The 17,140-nt window shown below is 34.4% G+C and overlaps 1 protein-coding gene across 1 annotated transcript in view; it reads left to right on the top strand.

The window, feature by feature from the left end:
- The window catches only part of LOC125650895 (anaphase-promoting complex subunit 1-like), a 201,758-nt gene that overhangs the window by 98,729 nt on the left and 85,889 nt on the right, over positions 1 to 17,140 (top strand). Inside the window, exons 25-26 of the mRNA XM_056166223.1 lie at positions 4,371 to 4,493; positions 11,023 to 11,162. Coding sequence (XP_056022198.1) covers positions 4,371 to 4,493; positions 11,023 to 11,162 — 263 coding nt within the window. The remainder of the gene's footprint in view (positions 1 to 4,370; positions 4,494 to 11,022; positions 11,163 to 17,140) is intronic.

Raw genomic sequence — 17,140 nt, 5'->3', positions numbered from 1 at the left:
AAGGTGTGAATTTCGACAGACTTTGAGATGTGCGGGGTAATTCGGATATGAATTTTCCCACCTGGTATACCATTACGTTTAACAGTGGAAAATTTGCCTGATTGCCATATAAATCGGGTAAATATTATGCTTGGGACTAAAATTTTAAATGGAATAATCATGAGTTTCCCTTAGGCCTACGAGAGATTGTAGGGGGAAAAGTCAAAGGAAAAGAGTCACAATCTATATGCATACACTTTGTAATTTAGGGAAATATCTATGTCTAGCACTTACATGTAAGTTGCGAGAAAACCTAACTCTTTGAAAAGTTCTTCTCCGTTGCTTGCTTGAATTTGTACACCACTATACAATGCCATTTTATGTATACATATTGTAACTGATGTAATAAGACACATGTTTTTTAAAAGCAATAAAGAGAGTAACAATATATGTGAATTTAAATTTAAAGTGGTATAATATATTCATATTTTTTTTAGTTATATATCATTAAAAAAAAACCCAACTTCTTGTTATTTCAATTGTGCAATTAACAAGCACCCAGATCATGACATGAGTAAAAAGGACATGCACATCTAGTCCAGAAATGATATGACAATATCCCACATCATTAGTGAAACTGTTCGTTTATAATAAGCAAACAGAGCTTAGGTTTCTACAACTCGCATGTTTCCAGAGTATACAAAATTAATTGCATTTTTTCTTTCATTTCATATGCTGAGATCATCCTTTTTTCTCCCTACCAAAATTGCATTGGAAACCAAAATATGTAATTTTTTCTGCAATGATTGCTACCTTCATCTCCCGATGAAACAACAAAGAAAGACATTTTATTGTTTATATTTTTTGCATTTTTAAAAATATAAACTAGAATTAAGTTCGAAAATATTATATGGTTGATCCATTTGTTATGTTAAATGAAAGTATTGAATTGTATGGGTGGTGGTGGCAGGGGAGAATCTAATTGTATGGGTGGTGGTAGCAGAGGAAAATTTAATTGTATGGGTGGCTGTCTTAAAAATAAAGTGCCTTCCCTCCCCCCATATTTTTTTTGCTGGAATAGCCCTAAATTGAAACTAAATGGATAGAGCAGGTAGTCTTTTACCAAAATTGTAAATTTCATGATCCCCAGAGTAAGGGTTCTGACCCCAGGGTGGGGCCAAACTTAGTATATAGTATATGTGTAAGTTTGCTGATACTGTATAAAATCTAAATGCATACTTAGGAATAGCAGAAAAGGATGTACACAAAATGAATTTCATAACCCAGGGTTATGACTTTAGGATGAGTTCAAATTAGTCATATCTTTTGATGTTTTAATGTTAATACACCTATTATTTAAATCCTTTCGTCAGTGTATGCACTTTTGAGGGCAGTGAAGTTTTAAGAACACATCTTGTTTTATACTGTTGCTAAACATTAGAATGTAGCTTAAATAGTCAGAACAGGAAATTTTTTCTAGATTTACAGACCCTGAAACGTGCTACTACACCTTAAAAACGAACCGAACCGTTCCGTGCAAGAAACGAACCGTACCGTTCAAGAAACGTACCGTACCGTGCAAAAAACGAACCGTACCGTTCAAGAAGCGTACCGTACCGTGCAAGAAACGAACCGTACCGTTCAAGAAACGAACCGTACCGTTCAGAAAGCGTGCAGGATAATATTATGCAAACCCCGCCCCCAAAAGCCCGAAATCGTACCGTACCGTGCAGAAAGCGTGCAATTTATGTCACGTGACCCACTTTTTCAGCCACAGTATATTATTTTCACAATGGCGCTCGATGGGAAAGGAGGTTGTAGACTATCGCTGGCTATTCGAAGCATTATCCTCAAACATCACGAAGCTGGGTTATCAACTGTGAAAATCACCGAGATGCTTAAAACATCTTTGATATTCTTTTTTTTTTTTAAATTACTTTCCGTAAATGTCACATTGTTTCAGTGCATATATGTGTATGTATGTTATCAACAAGTACCCAAGTTTTGACTGAATTATGCATAAAAATTCGTTTTATACTGTGAACTGTTAACAGAAATAGACGTCAGATCACTGCACGGATTTTGCATGCATGCTTCTGCAGCCAGTCCTGTGTACTGTGGATGTATATTTCACTTGCAGACTTTTAAAGAGTGAACCAAGGGGCATTTCGTTGTTTTAACGGAATTTCTGTTTCAATCAATTCTTTTAAATTCAAGGGTGAAGTTAACTACAATACTGTAATAGTACTTACAAGTAGCCTATTTAATTTCTTCATATAATCAGGGACGTCGACGTCCCTGATAATGCTACTACACGTATGGCACAGGGCTTGCCGTAAGAAGATGAAATTGATATTTGTAGCATTAATGTATTCAATATGTACTTTCCTACGTACAGTGTCTGAATCATATGAGAAATTTCTAGACCGATTAGAAAAATTGTCACGTTCTACACTGTAATATTTTCATTACTTTATTAGCAATAATTTTGACATATCTTTTTCTCTTCTACATTGATAACGACCCATATAGATAGATGTAGATTGGCGGATTTATTATATACACTAATAAACAATTTTTAATTACATCGACAGAGAAATAAATAGATACATACATGTGTAAAAGAATGTAAACAAGTTAAATTGATGCAAAGCATCAAATCGGCCGCAAAAAATTATTCATTTCAGCATTTTCAAGTATTTCAACAATATATAGAAAAGGTATATGAAACATTTTTATTGCAAACTACACACTTGCCTTACTTTTCTGTTAATTTTTTTAAATTCAATTTTCAGTGATCAAAAATAAAGTCAGGGAAATGAAAATCGGACTTCGCATGATAAAGGATAGGAATATATATTATATGTATTATCATCATTTTATTTGATTCAAAGACAAATGCAACAGATATCTAACATTATTAATTATGAATGCTGACAAAAAAGGACGTACAAACTTCACGTGCAGATATCCTGGATCTTTCATAATGCCGATGATAAATCACAATAAATGTGAAGTGCAGAAAATAATCATTGTGTCATTTGCGACTTTAGTGTATTCAAAACAAAATTCACTTCTTCTTAAAAACTTTTCCAATTTAGGCACTGTAATTTATATCCGGAAACTTAATACGCTTTGTTTTTACACTTACGCACGCCCATGTCGGGGAGCAGTTCATGTAACAACTTTTTATAAAATCGTAAATTAATAAATGTCTGATGAGAAATGAAAAACAAATTGAAACGTAATAACAACCATTAAGACTTAGACTTAAGCAAATTCTAAAAACTTTTATTCATAACTTTTATGTACGTTATCAATATGGAATTATTCCATCGAAGCAATCAAAAATAACGTCTCATTTCCCCATGTGCACATTCTAACACAACCACAAATCCTGCAGCCGATAATCAAAGAGCCGAATAAGACCGATCGAGTGAAAACAAACTATCGAAACGTACAATTTATACGAAGTCAAAGCGTTCAGGCCACGCCCACTTCATTAATAAAACGTGCAAACCGTTCACAAAGCGTGCAGCTATTTTTAGCAAACCGTACCGTGCAAGAAGCGAACCGTACCGTTCAAGAAGCGTACCGTACCGTGCAAGAAACGAACCGTACCGTTCAAGAAACGAACCGTACCGTTCAGAAAACGAACCGTACCGTTCATAAAGCGTACCGAACCGTACCGTGCAACTGGTGTAGTAGCACGTTTCAGGGTCTGTAGTAGTGATACTTTTTCACTAGTATTCAGATGACCAATAAGGCCTGTGGGCCTCTTGTTTTTAGTGGTATTAAATAACAAGACAACAGTTTTATTTTCAATATCTATAATTTCTAAATTATATAAACCCTTGTGGGGGATTTTGATGAAACTTGGTGCAAAGAAAGATCACAATGTGGAGTTGTGCATATTGCAAGGGGAATGCTGTCCAATGTTTTTAAAGGAGTTACAGCCCTTGGACTTAGATTTATGTTATGCAAGTACCTTGTCTTTGCAACTCCTCTTAAACCCTTTGTGGGATTTCAATGAAACTTAGTAGAAAGGAAGATCACATGTTACAAGGGGAATGTTGCACCACTGTTTTTGAAGGAGTTACAGCCCTTGGACTTAGATTTATGTTATTACAAGTACCTTGTCTTTGCAACTCCTCTTAAACCCTTTGTGGGATTTCAATGAAAGTTAGTACAAAGGAAGATCACAATGTGTAGATGTGCATATTACAAGGAGAATGCTGTCCCACTATTTTTAAAGGAGTTACAGCCCTTGGACTTGGATTTATTTAATGTGGTGTCTTATTTTTGGAAAATACAATCTGATGCAGACCTACATTTTTGTAGTAGAAAATGTTCCATTGAAATAGATGATTTTTTTTTCATTATACTTGCAGGTATGACATTGGATGATTTAGAATATTTACCCATAGGATTTTCTTTGCCATTGAGAGAAGCTATATTTCACTGCAGATATAACCCTCCATCTGATTGGCCAGAGGAACCATATGTACTCATAGGTAAATATATGCAATCTAGGAATTTCTTGACTACTATTTGTTAAACCCATCTTTGACAATGAAAGGGACTTTGAAGAAAATGATGAGTATATTTTTGTACAGCCCAGAAAATGAGGCAAATGATTCAATACACAAGAGCATGTTCTTCATATTATCAATTTTTAAATTGAAGCAAGCTACTGACAAATAAGTTAATGTTACAGGGGTTTCAATACAACCTTTCATTGGGCCAAATGCTGTCTGACGTGTTTCATACCAATGGACCTCTGGTGTGTACAGAGGTCCATGTTTGCCCTACTGTTGTATTTTTGTATTCTTTGTTGGAATTATGAGACTGATTACTGTTCATTATCTTCACCTTGTTAGGTCACCTGAGTAAACTCAGGTTACCTATTGCAATTGGTTGTCATCGTGCGTTAACAATTTTGAACATTTTTAACTTCTTCTTGATAACTACCAGTCCAATTGTTTTCATATTTGGTATGAAGCATCTTTGGGACAAGGGGGACATAAATTGTAAAGAACATGACCCACGAACCATGAAAAATGGCCTAGCCTGGGATATTGATAATTTCCGTATATAATAATCTTCGGAATATAGGCTTTCTAGAAATGTTTTTCTTTTTTTCATATATTCTATACTTTTTTGTTAATATGACGTTGAATATTGTGGTATTTAATGTTAAAAAATTAACATTTCGGGATACACGTCACAACAATAAACCTCCAACGACCATGTACAATGTACATAAACCTATAAATCTCTGAATATATCAAGTTATATGCACTCAAATAGCTAGAATGGCTTATTCAATGATCATAATAAGCATTTTTGACCAAATTTGGGAAATAGAAATAAGAAATATTTTGGAAAGGATGTTCAAAGCCGTGATTGTTCAACTTTACTTTTATTTTTACTTGAATTTTAAAATACTGAAATAAGAAGAATAAATATAGTATGTAGTCTATTTACATGGTGAAAGAAGTGAATCATTGGAACAATTCTGTTTCATATCATATTCCATAGTTTTATTTTGGGGGGGGGGGGGGGGGGGGGTGTTTTTGTTTTTATTTTTAGTATTAAAACGACCGAGTATTGATATCAATGGTAACGAAATAAGTTGACACTGCGTCTCGTCAAAACATGTTCAATTCGAATTTACTCGGATTTACACGTTCAACGAGCAATTGCTGTGAAACCTGATTAAAGGAAAATTACTGTAGACACCTAATAGTAAGTATCAAATGATCTTTTTTGTTACATGTACATGTAGATTTCATAGCGTGAATAATAACAATACAACACCGATATAGGGGATCAGAGTCAGTATATTATTGACTCTGAAAATACGATTTGAGAAATGATACTGTATAAATTTTACTGTATTTATCTTGATCAATAATTGTATATTCCTATACGTATTAATCATGTAAAGATACTGAGTTTCTTTGAAATCCTGGATCTGTGTTTTGGTTTTACTCTCCATGGACAGTTGAAACAGAGAAAGAATTTGGGACCACTCCTTGGCATATCTGAAATATTTATGTCATATACATGTAATTGAAATTATACAATTTGGGTTGGATGAAAATCTTAACTTCATGTTAAAACCCATTAGCCTAGGTTATTTTTCCTAAAATCTAATTATAAATCAATTAACTTGTTAATTAATGCTTGGTGAATCAATTAATAAATTGTATTCAAAAACTTGGAATTATTTTTTTCCACTAATAAACTGAAAATGTGTATCTTCAAATGTTTTGTTGATTAATGTCAGTGTGAAATATAGAGGGGGTATGGGGTTTACAACAATGTATATTACATGGTTAATTTATTTCTATTATGTAGTCCACGTAAATTTCTGTGGAAACGAGGAAGTTATTTATATTCGGTCTTTCCTATCCCGGGGTAGGAAAGACCGAATATAAATAATCCCCTTGTTTCCACGGAAATTAAGTCCATGAGAGACTGAAATCTCCCAACCTGGATCTGTTTAATGGACCCTTAGGCTTCCAAAGTCCTTTTTTAAGGAAAAAGTAAACCAATTTCCTAATCCAAAAAGAAAACTGGTGCAAAAACCATGCACATCTCCATACATGAAATAATATAAATAATAGAAAAATTATCAGTAGTATTGTAATACATTTTCGGGGGGTGGGGGGTTTGCTGTTTCACCTTTATAGATTGGGTTTTTTCCTAACATTAAAAACATATCTTTTCAATATCAATTTTGTCTATAGCACAAAATAAAAATTCTAAAATCAATTAAAGCATTTGATATACGTGTGTATATATAAAACAAAACGAAAGAAGAAAAAAAAAACTAGGATCCACCACTAGTAAACTATGTTTTCCATTTAGAGTTATTACCCTTCAATCGAAAAAAAGGAAATATAATTAAGTGAATACTCTACATTTCAACACAAGTTATGTCAAATATTATTTAACAAGATATACTTTGATATGTATTTAAATTGACCTACTTCATTAAAAACAAACTCTCTGAGTGTTTTTGTAGGTTTCTTTACACGTATATACAAGGGACTTATGAATTTACGAACTTAAATAGTTAAAATTGAAAACAAAAATATTTGTTTCTTCTCCGTTCGATGTAAGAATATTGTACGTTCAAATTCTCAAGTACAAATGTAAAATAGATAAAGCTAACAGCCGTGTTTGACATTGCCGTAATATGCAGACATTTGTTAGTGTAACACATTGCTACAACTTTACAGTTACGATTGACAGACTTCATATTTTATAAGAAACTTTGAACTGTAGCCTATAATAATTAAACGTACGGAATTTGTAAAAATGGAGAGAACCAATGGACAAATTCATACGATAGAACATACTGTCTGAATATATATATCGCACTTCTCCATGCGTAATACATGTGTACATGATGGGCCTGTGTATTTGAAATATTTACTGGCTAGATAGAATGTTATATCGTTAAAATGATGATAATGTCCTACGGACCGATTGTGGTGAGGGCCTGTCCCGAGACACAGTTAGATTATTCTAACTAGGGTATTCCGTATGGCCGTATAAGTTTGTACTGTACGTTTGATTCGAACATTCATTCTGTTTCGAACAATATCATTTTTAAAGTAACAAAAGGTAGGGAAATCGGTACTTTTAAAGCCATCGGAACGGACTTCGGAATCAAACATACACGATAGGTGTAAAAAAAAAAAAAAAAAAAAAAAAAAAAAAAAAAAAACCCCAACCCCCCCCCCAACCCCTGTACCTTTTTACCATAGGCCACGACTCTCATATTTACTCGTTTAGATATTGATTTTTTTATTTTAAAAATATATATAACAACATAAAAACTCACCTCTTTGCTGTTTCTTTTTGAGTCGTATCAACTGCGTTAGATGTATGTATTTACTTCCTTGGATTCTGACGTTTCCAGACGACACTTTTGTTATTATTATTATTATTATTTTTTTCGACATGGCCACATTGATTACGAGTTAATTTTTTTAATGGAAAGTGTTAATCTAACTTTGCATTTTAATTTTAGTTTACAAAATTGAGTCGTGAGTAATGCGGCCCATGTGAATTTATAGACTGAATTTGGCAAATTTATGCGATTTTCCCGGAAAACGTGAAACTGGAGTAGGTTTGGGCATTTACTTGAGTGCTTTAAACATCCGGTGTGAGGAAACGATTGCGCTATACAACGTGGCCCATGTTGTGGATAAAAAATATAATCTTAGATTTATTCTAAAGTGTTCTTTAATTTTTCCAAACTTGGTAGGCCAAAAATGGCATATTGTGGGTCATGTTCTTTGAGGACTCCAGCACCCCTGGGCCAATTTTCAAAAATCTTCTCAAGAACCGCACATGTTTAAGAAAAAGTAAATGCATTGTGATGTAGAGCAGGAAGGCCTGTACCAAAATTGTAAATTTTATGATCCCAGGGGTAGGGGTTCTGACCTCAGGGCGGGGCCAAACTTGGTATATAGTGTTTATGTGTAAAACACTTAAATAACATCTTGTTTAGTGTTGTTGATACTATATTGAAACTAAATGGATATTTAGAAAGAGCAGGTAGTCCTTTACCAAAATTGTCAATTTGATGATCCCAGGGGTAGAAGTTTTGGTATCAGGGTGAGGGCAAAATGGTCAGTTATTAAATGTGTGAACAATAGACATTTTTAGCCGAATTGCAACGAAGTTGAACTCGGCTATTGGTTTGGTGATGCGGGCAGGTTGGCGGGAGGGCGGTTGGGCGTCAACAATTGGTTTCCGGATGATAACTCGAAAAGTTTACAATCTAATAAAATGAAACTTTGATATATTGTTGGGTACCAGGCAAGGAAGACCCCTATTGATTTTGGAGAAAAAAGGTCAAAGGTCAAGGTCACTGACCGAAAATAGAATGAAAATTTCAGAAAAATTTGGTTTCCGGATGATAACTCCGAAAGTTTAAATCTGAATGAAATGAAACTTGAATATATTGTTGGGTACCAGGTAAGGAAGACCCCTATTGATTTTGGAGAAAATAGGTCAAAGGTCAAGGTCACAGTGACCGAATATAGAATGAAAAATTCAGAAAAATTTGGTTTCCGGATGATAACTCCGAAAGTTTAAATCCGAATCAAATGAAACTTTGATATATTGTTGGGTACCAGGTAAGGAAGACCCCTATTGATGTTGGAGAAAAAAAGTCGAGGTCACAATGACCGAATATAGAATGAAAATTTCAGAAATATTTTGTTTCCGGATGATAACTCAGAAAGTTTAAATCCGAATCAAATGATATTTTAAGATATTGTTGTGTACTAGGTAAGGAAGACTCCTATTGATGTTGGAGAAAAAAAGTCAAGGTCACAATGACCGAATATAGAATGAAAATTTCAGAAATATTTTGTTTCCGGATGATAACTCAGAAAGTTTAAATCCGAATCAAATGATACTTTAAGATATTGTTTTGTACTGGGTAAGGAAAACCCTTATTGATTTTGGAGAAAATAGGTCAAAGGTCAAGGTCACAGTGACCGAAAATATATTTAAAATTCCAAAAAAAATTTGTTTTCCGGAGGATAACTCGTAAATTTTTAATTTTAATCAAATGAAACTTATATATATTGTTGGATACCAGCAAAGCAAGGCCTCTATTGATTTTGGAGAACAAAGGTCAAAGTCACAGTGACCGAATATAGATTGAAAACTTCAGACAAATATGGTTTCTGGACAGTAACTCGAAAAGTTTAAAACTGAAATTAGTTCTTCACAATTATAAATATGCCACATCATTCCTGGCTTTACAATGTATTCCATGCAACTCGGCTCATGCACCCCTGGGTGCATATACTGATTTTAAATTTTTAACTTTTTCTTGATAACTACTATACCAATTCTTTTCAAATTTGGTATGAAGCATCTTTGGGACAAGGGGGAAATAAATGATAAATTTCAGAATTCCTGCACCCTTGAGACCTTATGGGCAGGGCAAAAACTGCCCAAAATTTACTAATTTTTAAAAATCTTATTCTCAAGAACCACACACATGTAAGAAAAACTAAATGCATTAAGATGTAAAGCGGGAAGACTTCTACCAAAATTGTAAATTTCATGATCCCCAGAGTAGGGGTTTTGACCCCAGGGTGGGTCCAAACTTAGTATATAGTGTTTATGTGCAAGTTTGATGATACTGTATAAAATCTAAATGCATACTAAGGAAGAGCAGAAAAAGATGCACAAAAAATGGTGAATTTCACAATGCAGGGTTTTGACTCTAGGATGGGTCCAAATTAGTCATATCTTTTAATGTTTTAATGTTAATACACCTGTGAAGCCTTTCATCGGTGTATGCACTTATGAGGGCATTGAAGTTGTAAGAACACATCTTGTTTTATACTTTTGCTGAATGTTAAAATTTAGCTTAGATATTCAGAACAGGAATTTTTTTTCTAGATTTCATAGCCCTTGGGAGTAGTGATACTTTTTCACTAGTACTCAGGTGACCGATAAGGCCTGTGGGCCTCTTGTTTATGGATATAAAGATTAATTTAAAAAAACAACAACCTTTTAGAAATCACAACAGTTGAACAACGGCAGGGCCAAAGTCACTCAGGTGAGCAATGTGGCCTATGGGCCTTTTGTTTTTTCTTGAACCCTAGAGTGAGGATGGGGTTAAAATCAGAAATGGAATTTTACATAATACATGACTATAGTGGAAAAAATATTTGATAAAACAAATCCAGAACAGGGAGGCCATGTCAGTCATTGATTTTGAGGTATCCCCATATTGTTTGGATTCAAGTTAAGCTAAGTCACAACCCCATGCAGCTTGGTCGGGGTTAAAATTGTCATGGGATTAAAGAGGGAAAAGATTTCTAAGATATCTTCCTCTGAAGAACAGGAGGGTCAAGGTGACTCAGAGGAGTGGTATGGCCCATGGGCCTCTTGTTTTCGTCAGTTGAGTCACTCACTTATAAGTGCCCATGAGATAATCATTGAAACCGTAAGTAACATTAAATATGTATGAATTAAAGATTATTTCTTGTCCAGGACGCCAGGATTTAGCAAAGCTTTTATCCATGGGCAAGAAGAAAAATGTGATTCCCCCAGGAATATATGCCTCAAAGCCTTATCCAAGTATGGAGGGGTCACAATATGAAGAAGATGGCATGGAGCACTTAGATCAGGAGGTATTTAAATGAATGGAAAGACAAGATCAAAGTTTGTTGTCTGTCAACATTTTACTTTTCATCTTAATTCTCAATACAAATGAACCATGTCCAATCAAAACTTGACAGAAAGCATCCTTGGGTATATGACGCTCGAGGAAGGGGGGGGGGGGGTAATAATGTTTCTGATTTGTCGTTTTGGTCATGGGCATGTTACCCCTTGCGAACACTTTTAAGAACAGTTCTTGAATTATTCAGAACTTTTCATGAATTGTTCTTGACCAATTATTCTTGAACATGCTTAAACTGTAACTCAGCAGTTCTTGAATATTTAAGGGATGTTCCTGAAATAACATGAGACAGCACCTGAACTCAATATGTTCAAGAACATGGAACTTTTTAAGAACTGATTAAAATGAACCAATGCAGAACTGAGGTGTTCTTGAATAATTCTGGTAATTTTCTGAAATGTTAAATTCTTGTCTCATTTGATATCTCAGGAACAGTTCTGGTAAAATGCACGAACAAATTAAGGACTGTTCATGGAACAGTTCATGAACACAAAATCAGGAACATATGAACTACACAAGAACAGAGGTGTTGGAATAATTCTGGTTATTTCCTGAAATGTTAAATTCTTGTTTCATGTAATCTTTCAGGAACATTTCTGGTAAAATGCATGAACAAACTAAAGACAGTTCATGAACATGTTATAAGAACATTTCAAGAATTAAATGGGTATTGGACTTTACCAAAACAAGTACTACAAAGCACATACTTTCCTGTGAAATGTAATATGTATATGATATCCTCATAAACTTCCAGAGAATTCAGCTCTGTAAACAATTGAACAGGTCATTCAACACTGAAAATTGATGAAACCAAATATCTACAACCACAGAAGTTGAATCTTTCACTTGCTCAATATTTGGAAACAACAAACAGTTTTGTCCGCAACAACTCCACTGTCAGTTCCATTCATTTTTATACGCCTGTTGAAGACGGGACGTATTATGGTATGGCGTCGTCCGTCTGTCTGTCCGGACCTTGTGAGCAGGGTACAGACTGAACCATAAGCCCTAGGACTTTACAACTTGGTACATTTGATCACCATGATGAGAGGAAGATGCCTATTGTTTTTCAATGTCAAAGGTCAAGGTCGTAGTATCACTTATTAGGAAAACCTTGTTGGCAGGATACAAACCGAACCGTAAGCTCCAGGATATTATAACTTGGTACATTTGATCACCATGATGAGAGGAAGATGCCTATTGTTTTTCAAGGTCAAAGGTCAAGGTCGTAGTATCACTTATTAGGAAAACCTTGTTGGCAGGATACAAACCGAACCGTAAGCTCCAGGATATTATAACTTGGTATATTTGATCACCATGATGAGAGGAAGATGCCTATTGTTTTTCAAGATCAAAGGTCAAGGTCGTAGTATCACTTTTAAGGAAAACCTTGTTGGCAGGATACAAAACGAACCGTAAGCTCCAGGATATCATAACTTGGTATATTTGATCACCTTGATGACAGGAAGGTACCTATTGTTTTTCAAGGTCAAAGGTCAAGGTCGTAGTATCACTTATTAGGAAAACCTTGTGGGCAGGATACAAACCGAACCGTAAGCTCCTTGATATTATAACTTGGTATATTTGATCACCATGATGGCAGGATACAAACCGAAGATGATTTGGCTTGGTTACTAATCTGGTATAGTAAGTTGATAGACTTGTGTTTTAAATATTGCATTTCAGTATACTGTACCTGTACTTATACTTTAGCACTAACTGTTTCAAGCAAAGGTGTGTGGTATATTAGCATATTTATGAAGTAGCGCATTCTAAGGCTATATCCTTCTTTATATCTTGATATCCATTTCTACAAGCATAATAATGAATTAGCTCACAGAGGACAGTGCTAACTTCACTAAAATATGAATCCCACTAAAATATGTTTTCATTGAGCAAAATCTACGGGCGTATTATGCCACGTTGGCGTTGGTCTTGTTCATGTATTTCAGAATGCCTGTACTCACAATTACATGTCAAAGTCTCAGTACACTCACTTGGGTTCAAGTCAGGGCATGAATTGGATAAAGTGTTGTTCTTTGTTTTAACTTTAATGAACTGATTTTGGAAATATTCACATTCGCCTGTATCTGACTTTCATGAGAAATAGGGAACACTCTGAAAAAAATAAAAATAGAATTACAAATAATGATAAAAATACCAAAGGTAGTGTATGTTTACACACAGCTCAACATCGTCAGAATCAACAGGCCGAGTACCATCTCTATATCAAGCTAATTACAGACTGATAATGAATATGAAATAGCCTATTAACATGATTAGATTTAGCTGCTTCCAACCTTTATCAAATAAATTTCTAAAAGCATAAAAATTGAATTTCATCAAGTAAACATTTTTTATCCTAGTCTGAGTTAACTCCATACAACACATTGTAAACAAAAGAAATATATATTCATGAACTACATTCCTTTGGAAGAATTTTAATTCAAAATTGTCAAATGTTATCCTATTTTAATCAACGTAGAATAAAAGTAAATGAGGATCAACAGAATATTGAATGGCAATCAGATTCCACAATGTGATTAAGTCATTTCAAAGAATTAAAGAAATTATAAGAATCAAATCAAAATAAGTTGAAAGAATCTAATATACAAGATCCTAACTCTAATATATGATGCCTTAAAACACTGTAAATGAGGGTCTGGCCCCTGTTTAGAACAAGACTGACAGTCTATAAAATACACTGTAAATTGCTTACCTTAATCTCCCCGGGTTCTCATCAGAGCAGCTATAAATGTACAACGGCATAATACCGTTATCTGCACCGCATATCTTTAATATACAGTTTATTCCGTAATTTAGGTTCATCCACCACCATCCCCCACCACCCAGGGGGTTGTTTTAATTTATACTTCTTTTAATTGTGCCATATGCAAATCTTTGAAAATTTGCATATTCCTATAGTAATTTAACGGAATAAACCAAATTTAAAGAGCAAATAACTCTTTCTAAAGGAAAAATAAATCTTACATTTTATCGCGGTGCAGATAACGGTATTATGCCTGTACAACACCTTGGCCTGTCAACTCAATGGCGACTCACTGCAGCTGATGAAATCAATTTTGGCGGACCTCATGCTTCATGTCTGTTACATTTAAATGAATCACACACCCGATGCTTTTAATTTTTAAATTATGAACCCGATCTCAATTTGTGGTGCATATAAGTCTAAAGTCCTGTGAATATTGCAAAGATCTGCTCTGGTATACAGTTTAGATTATTTCAATATAATTTTAATTACCAAATCTGAGTAACATATTTGGACAAAATGTTTTATCTGTAAATCATGAAAGATGAAAGGAACTTGGGTGAATTACCATGTAATTTCAATTGATAAATTGTCAGAAAATTCAGTTATAGGAGTTTTAGAATCATGTTGTAATACAGTACACGACACGAGTTTTATGCGTGTTCCACGCAACGCGGTGGAACAAATTTGCTCCAAACACGGTGGACCTTTAAAATTGTCGGCACCTTTGAAATCCTATTTTTTCCGTGCGAGCTAGACATTGAAGTCCACGGAGGATCTCCGTGGATGCCACCTGTACCTCCGTCGATGCCACCGTGTACCTCTGTGTGATAAAACAAAGAAATAATTTCCGAAATGATTCATCCAAAAAACTTTTCGCTTGGCCAGCATGCAGGCCCCCACCCCATTCATTATTTAGAAATTAGCTATCAATCATTCAATTCTTGTAATTGTTGTTTAATGATACGTTGGTGTTTTCGGTACATATATATCTGTATGTAGACTTCCCTGCAGACGTTCACACCTTTTTATGAACGCCCAAATTCTCGACATCCTGTATATAAACACCTCTGTTATTCCTACCACTTGTCGGTACATTGTTTCACGCACGTGCAGCACAATTTCACCAAATAAAAGAAGGGTCATGAACAACGACAATCACATGCCAGTAATTTCAATTTGATAAATAGCAGTTCAAAGAAATGTGTACCATAAGCAATGGTTTAATTTTAACATAAGGTTTTCAGTGTAATTAGGAATAGGTGATTAAGGTCAGCTATATACATGTACATGTTTACATTGGAAATGAATTTCATTATGTATTCATCTGTGAAGCAATGTGAGCAAAGAATCAAATTTTTATCACCTAAACAAATAAAAATTAAAAATATCTTTCCTTTTAAACAAACCTTTAGAAAACTTTCATTAAGAAAATAATAAAATAAAATGTGGTCCCCTACCTAGAATGCCCATACTTCACATTTATAATAACACGTTATTTTCCCCCTGACTTGATAAATACTTTATTACACGCATGTATTATTTACTAAATGTATATCAAACAGCTTTTTGTCTTTATATTTTTGTATACCACTGCATAATGGTGATGAGATCCAATAAATTGAATTGAGTACATGTACCGTAGTCTTGAAATATCACAAAGTATAGAGTTGACAACGATTGAAATAAAATGCAGACGTTTTCTCGTTTATTCAGTGACTCACAAACTTGCGCGTCTTCTGAATGAAAGTTGTAAAACAAACGTACTAGGTTTTCGTCAGTTATAACATAATACGGGGGTAAAATTCATCTCATCTCCACTAGCAATGGGTTTTGGGTCAACTGTGCCTTTGTGTACGAATAATCTTGGCTAGCGAAGATGGGAAAAAATGCCTAGATAGTCCGCTTGCATTAACATGTATTATGAAGGTGAAATCGAAGAAATATCCAGTAAATCCAATGATGTTGAAGTATATATAGCATGAGAAAGAGATAGACAGCTAAGCACGTATCTGCATACATTCATGAATATTATAATCAATGATTACCAATGCTCTCTCTCTCTCTGTGTGTGTGTGTGTGTGTTGCTTCATTATCTTATGCATCTAAAGATTAAATTAAAGATTTTAATAATCGATAGCGTATATGAATAAAAGCAAATAATCGTTAAGTTATTTCTGTTTATATTGATATTAGTCTTTTTTTCATGAACTAGTTGTATTTGACACCGAGGATTTACATCCTTAAATATTGATTACAAGCACGTAGAATCGGAGAGTGTGTAATTTAAAAGCTTGAAAGTTAAGGATTTAGCCTTGTAGCTTGTAGCGACCTACCCACTGCACGATTTAAGAATTGAAGTCGGAAGGGGGAATTGAGAGTTTCAGACTACCCCCCCCCCCCCCCCCCCCCCCCCCCCACACACACACACACACACACACACACACACACACGTTCCCAATTTAAGGTTTTCGTAATCGGACAATTTAGGCACCATATTTTTGTTATTTCATTACTTGTCAAGAACTTTACACAACTTAACCGACAACATACCCCTTTTGATACATTGAAAAATATAAGTAATCTTAGCACGGGGCTCTATAAAGTTCAATCTGCAGTTTGGTCATACTTCGTCATTCAATAACTTAGCGGGTTAGTGGTACTATGATGTATGACTATAACAATGACCTGTGTATAACTTGTACATTCCATGCAAATTCGAAGGGGTTTTCGCATCAGTAGAACAATGGGGGTCAGCTAATCTGTGTATTTGAAATCAACAGAAGTGCTTAGTTTCTTGTGGAAAGTGTGAAATATATTGGGTCAGCGCAAGATCTTAGACTAGATCTGATATTGCGCAGACCCAATAATTTCACACTTTTCATAAGAAGTCAAAACCCAAACTAGCTAACCGTAATTTAGTTATACTGTGACAAAGACCCTAGGAATTATTATACAAAAATCATTGCATTATCCAGACACTCCCGATGAACATTTTTTTTTATGAAAACCTCTATCAAAGTACATTGAACATAAGTCTCGGTCAAATGTAATTAACTCGGGATTTTAAAAATAAATCATTCGATGGTTTGTATTTTTGCTTCTATTAATTATGTAATAAATTAATTCCAATTTTTTAATCATCGACAATGCTCTAA

Source organism: Ostrea edulis, chromosome 5 (assembly GCF_947568905.1).
Source record: "Ostrea edulis chromosome 5, xbOstEdul1.1, whole genome shotgun sequence".
Classification (NCBI taxonomy): domain Eukaryota; kingdom Metazoa; phylum Mollusca; class Bivalvia; order Ostreida; family Ostreidae; genus Ostrea; species Ostrea edulis.
This window is presented reverse-complemented; position numbering and strand designations above follow the sequence as displayed.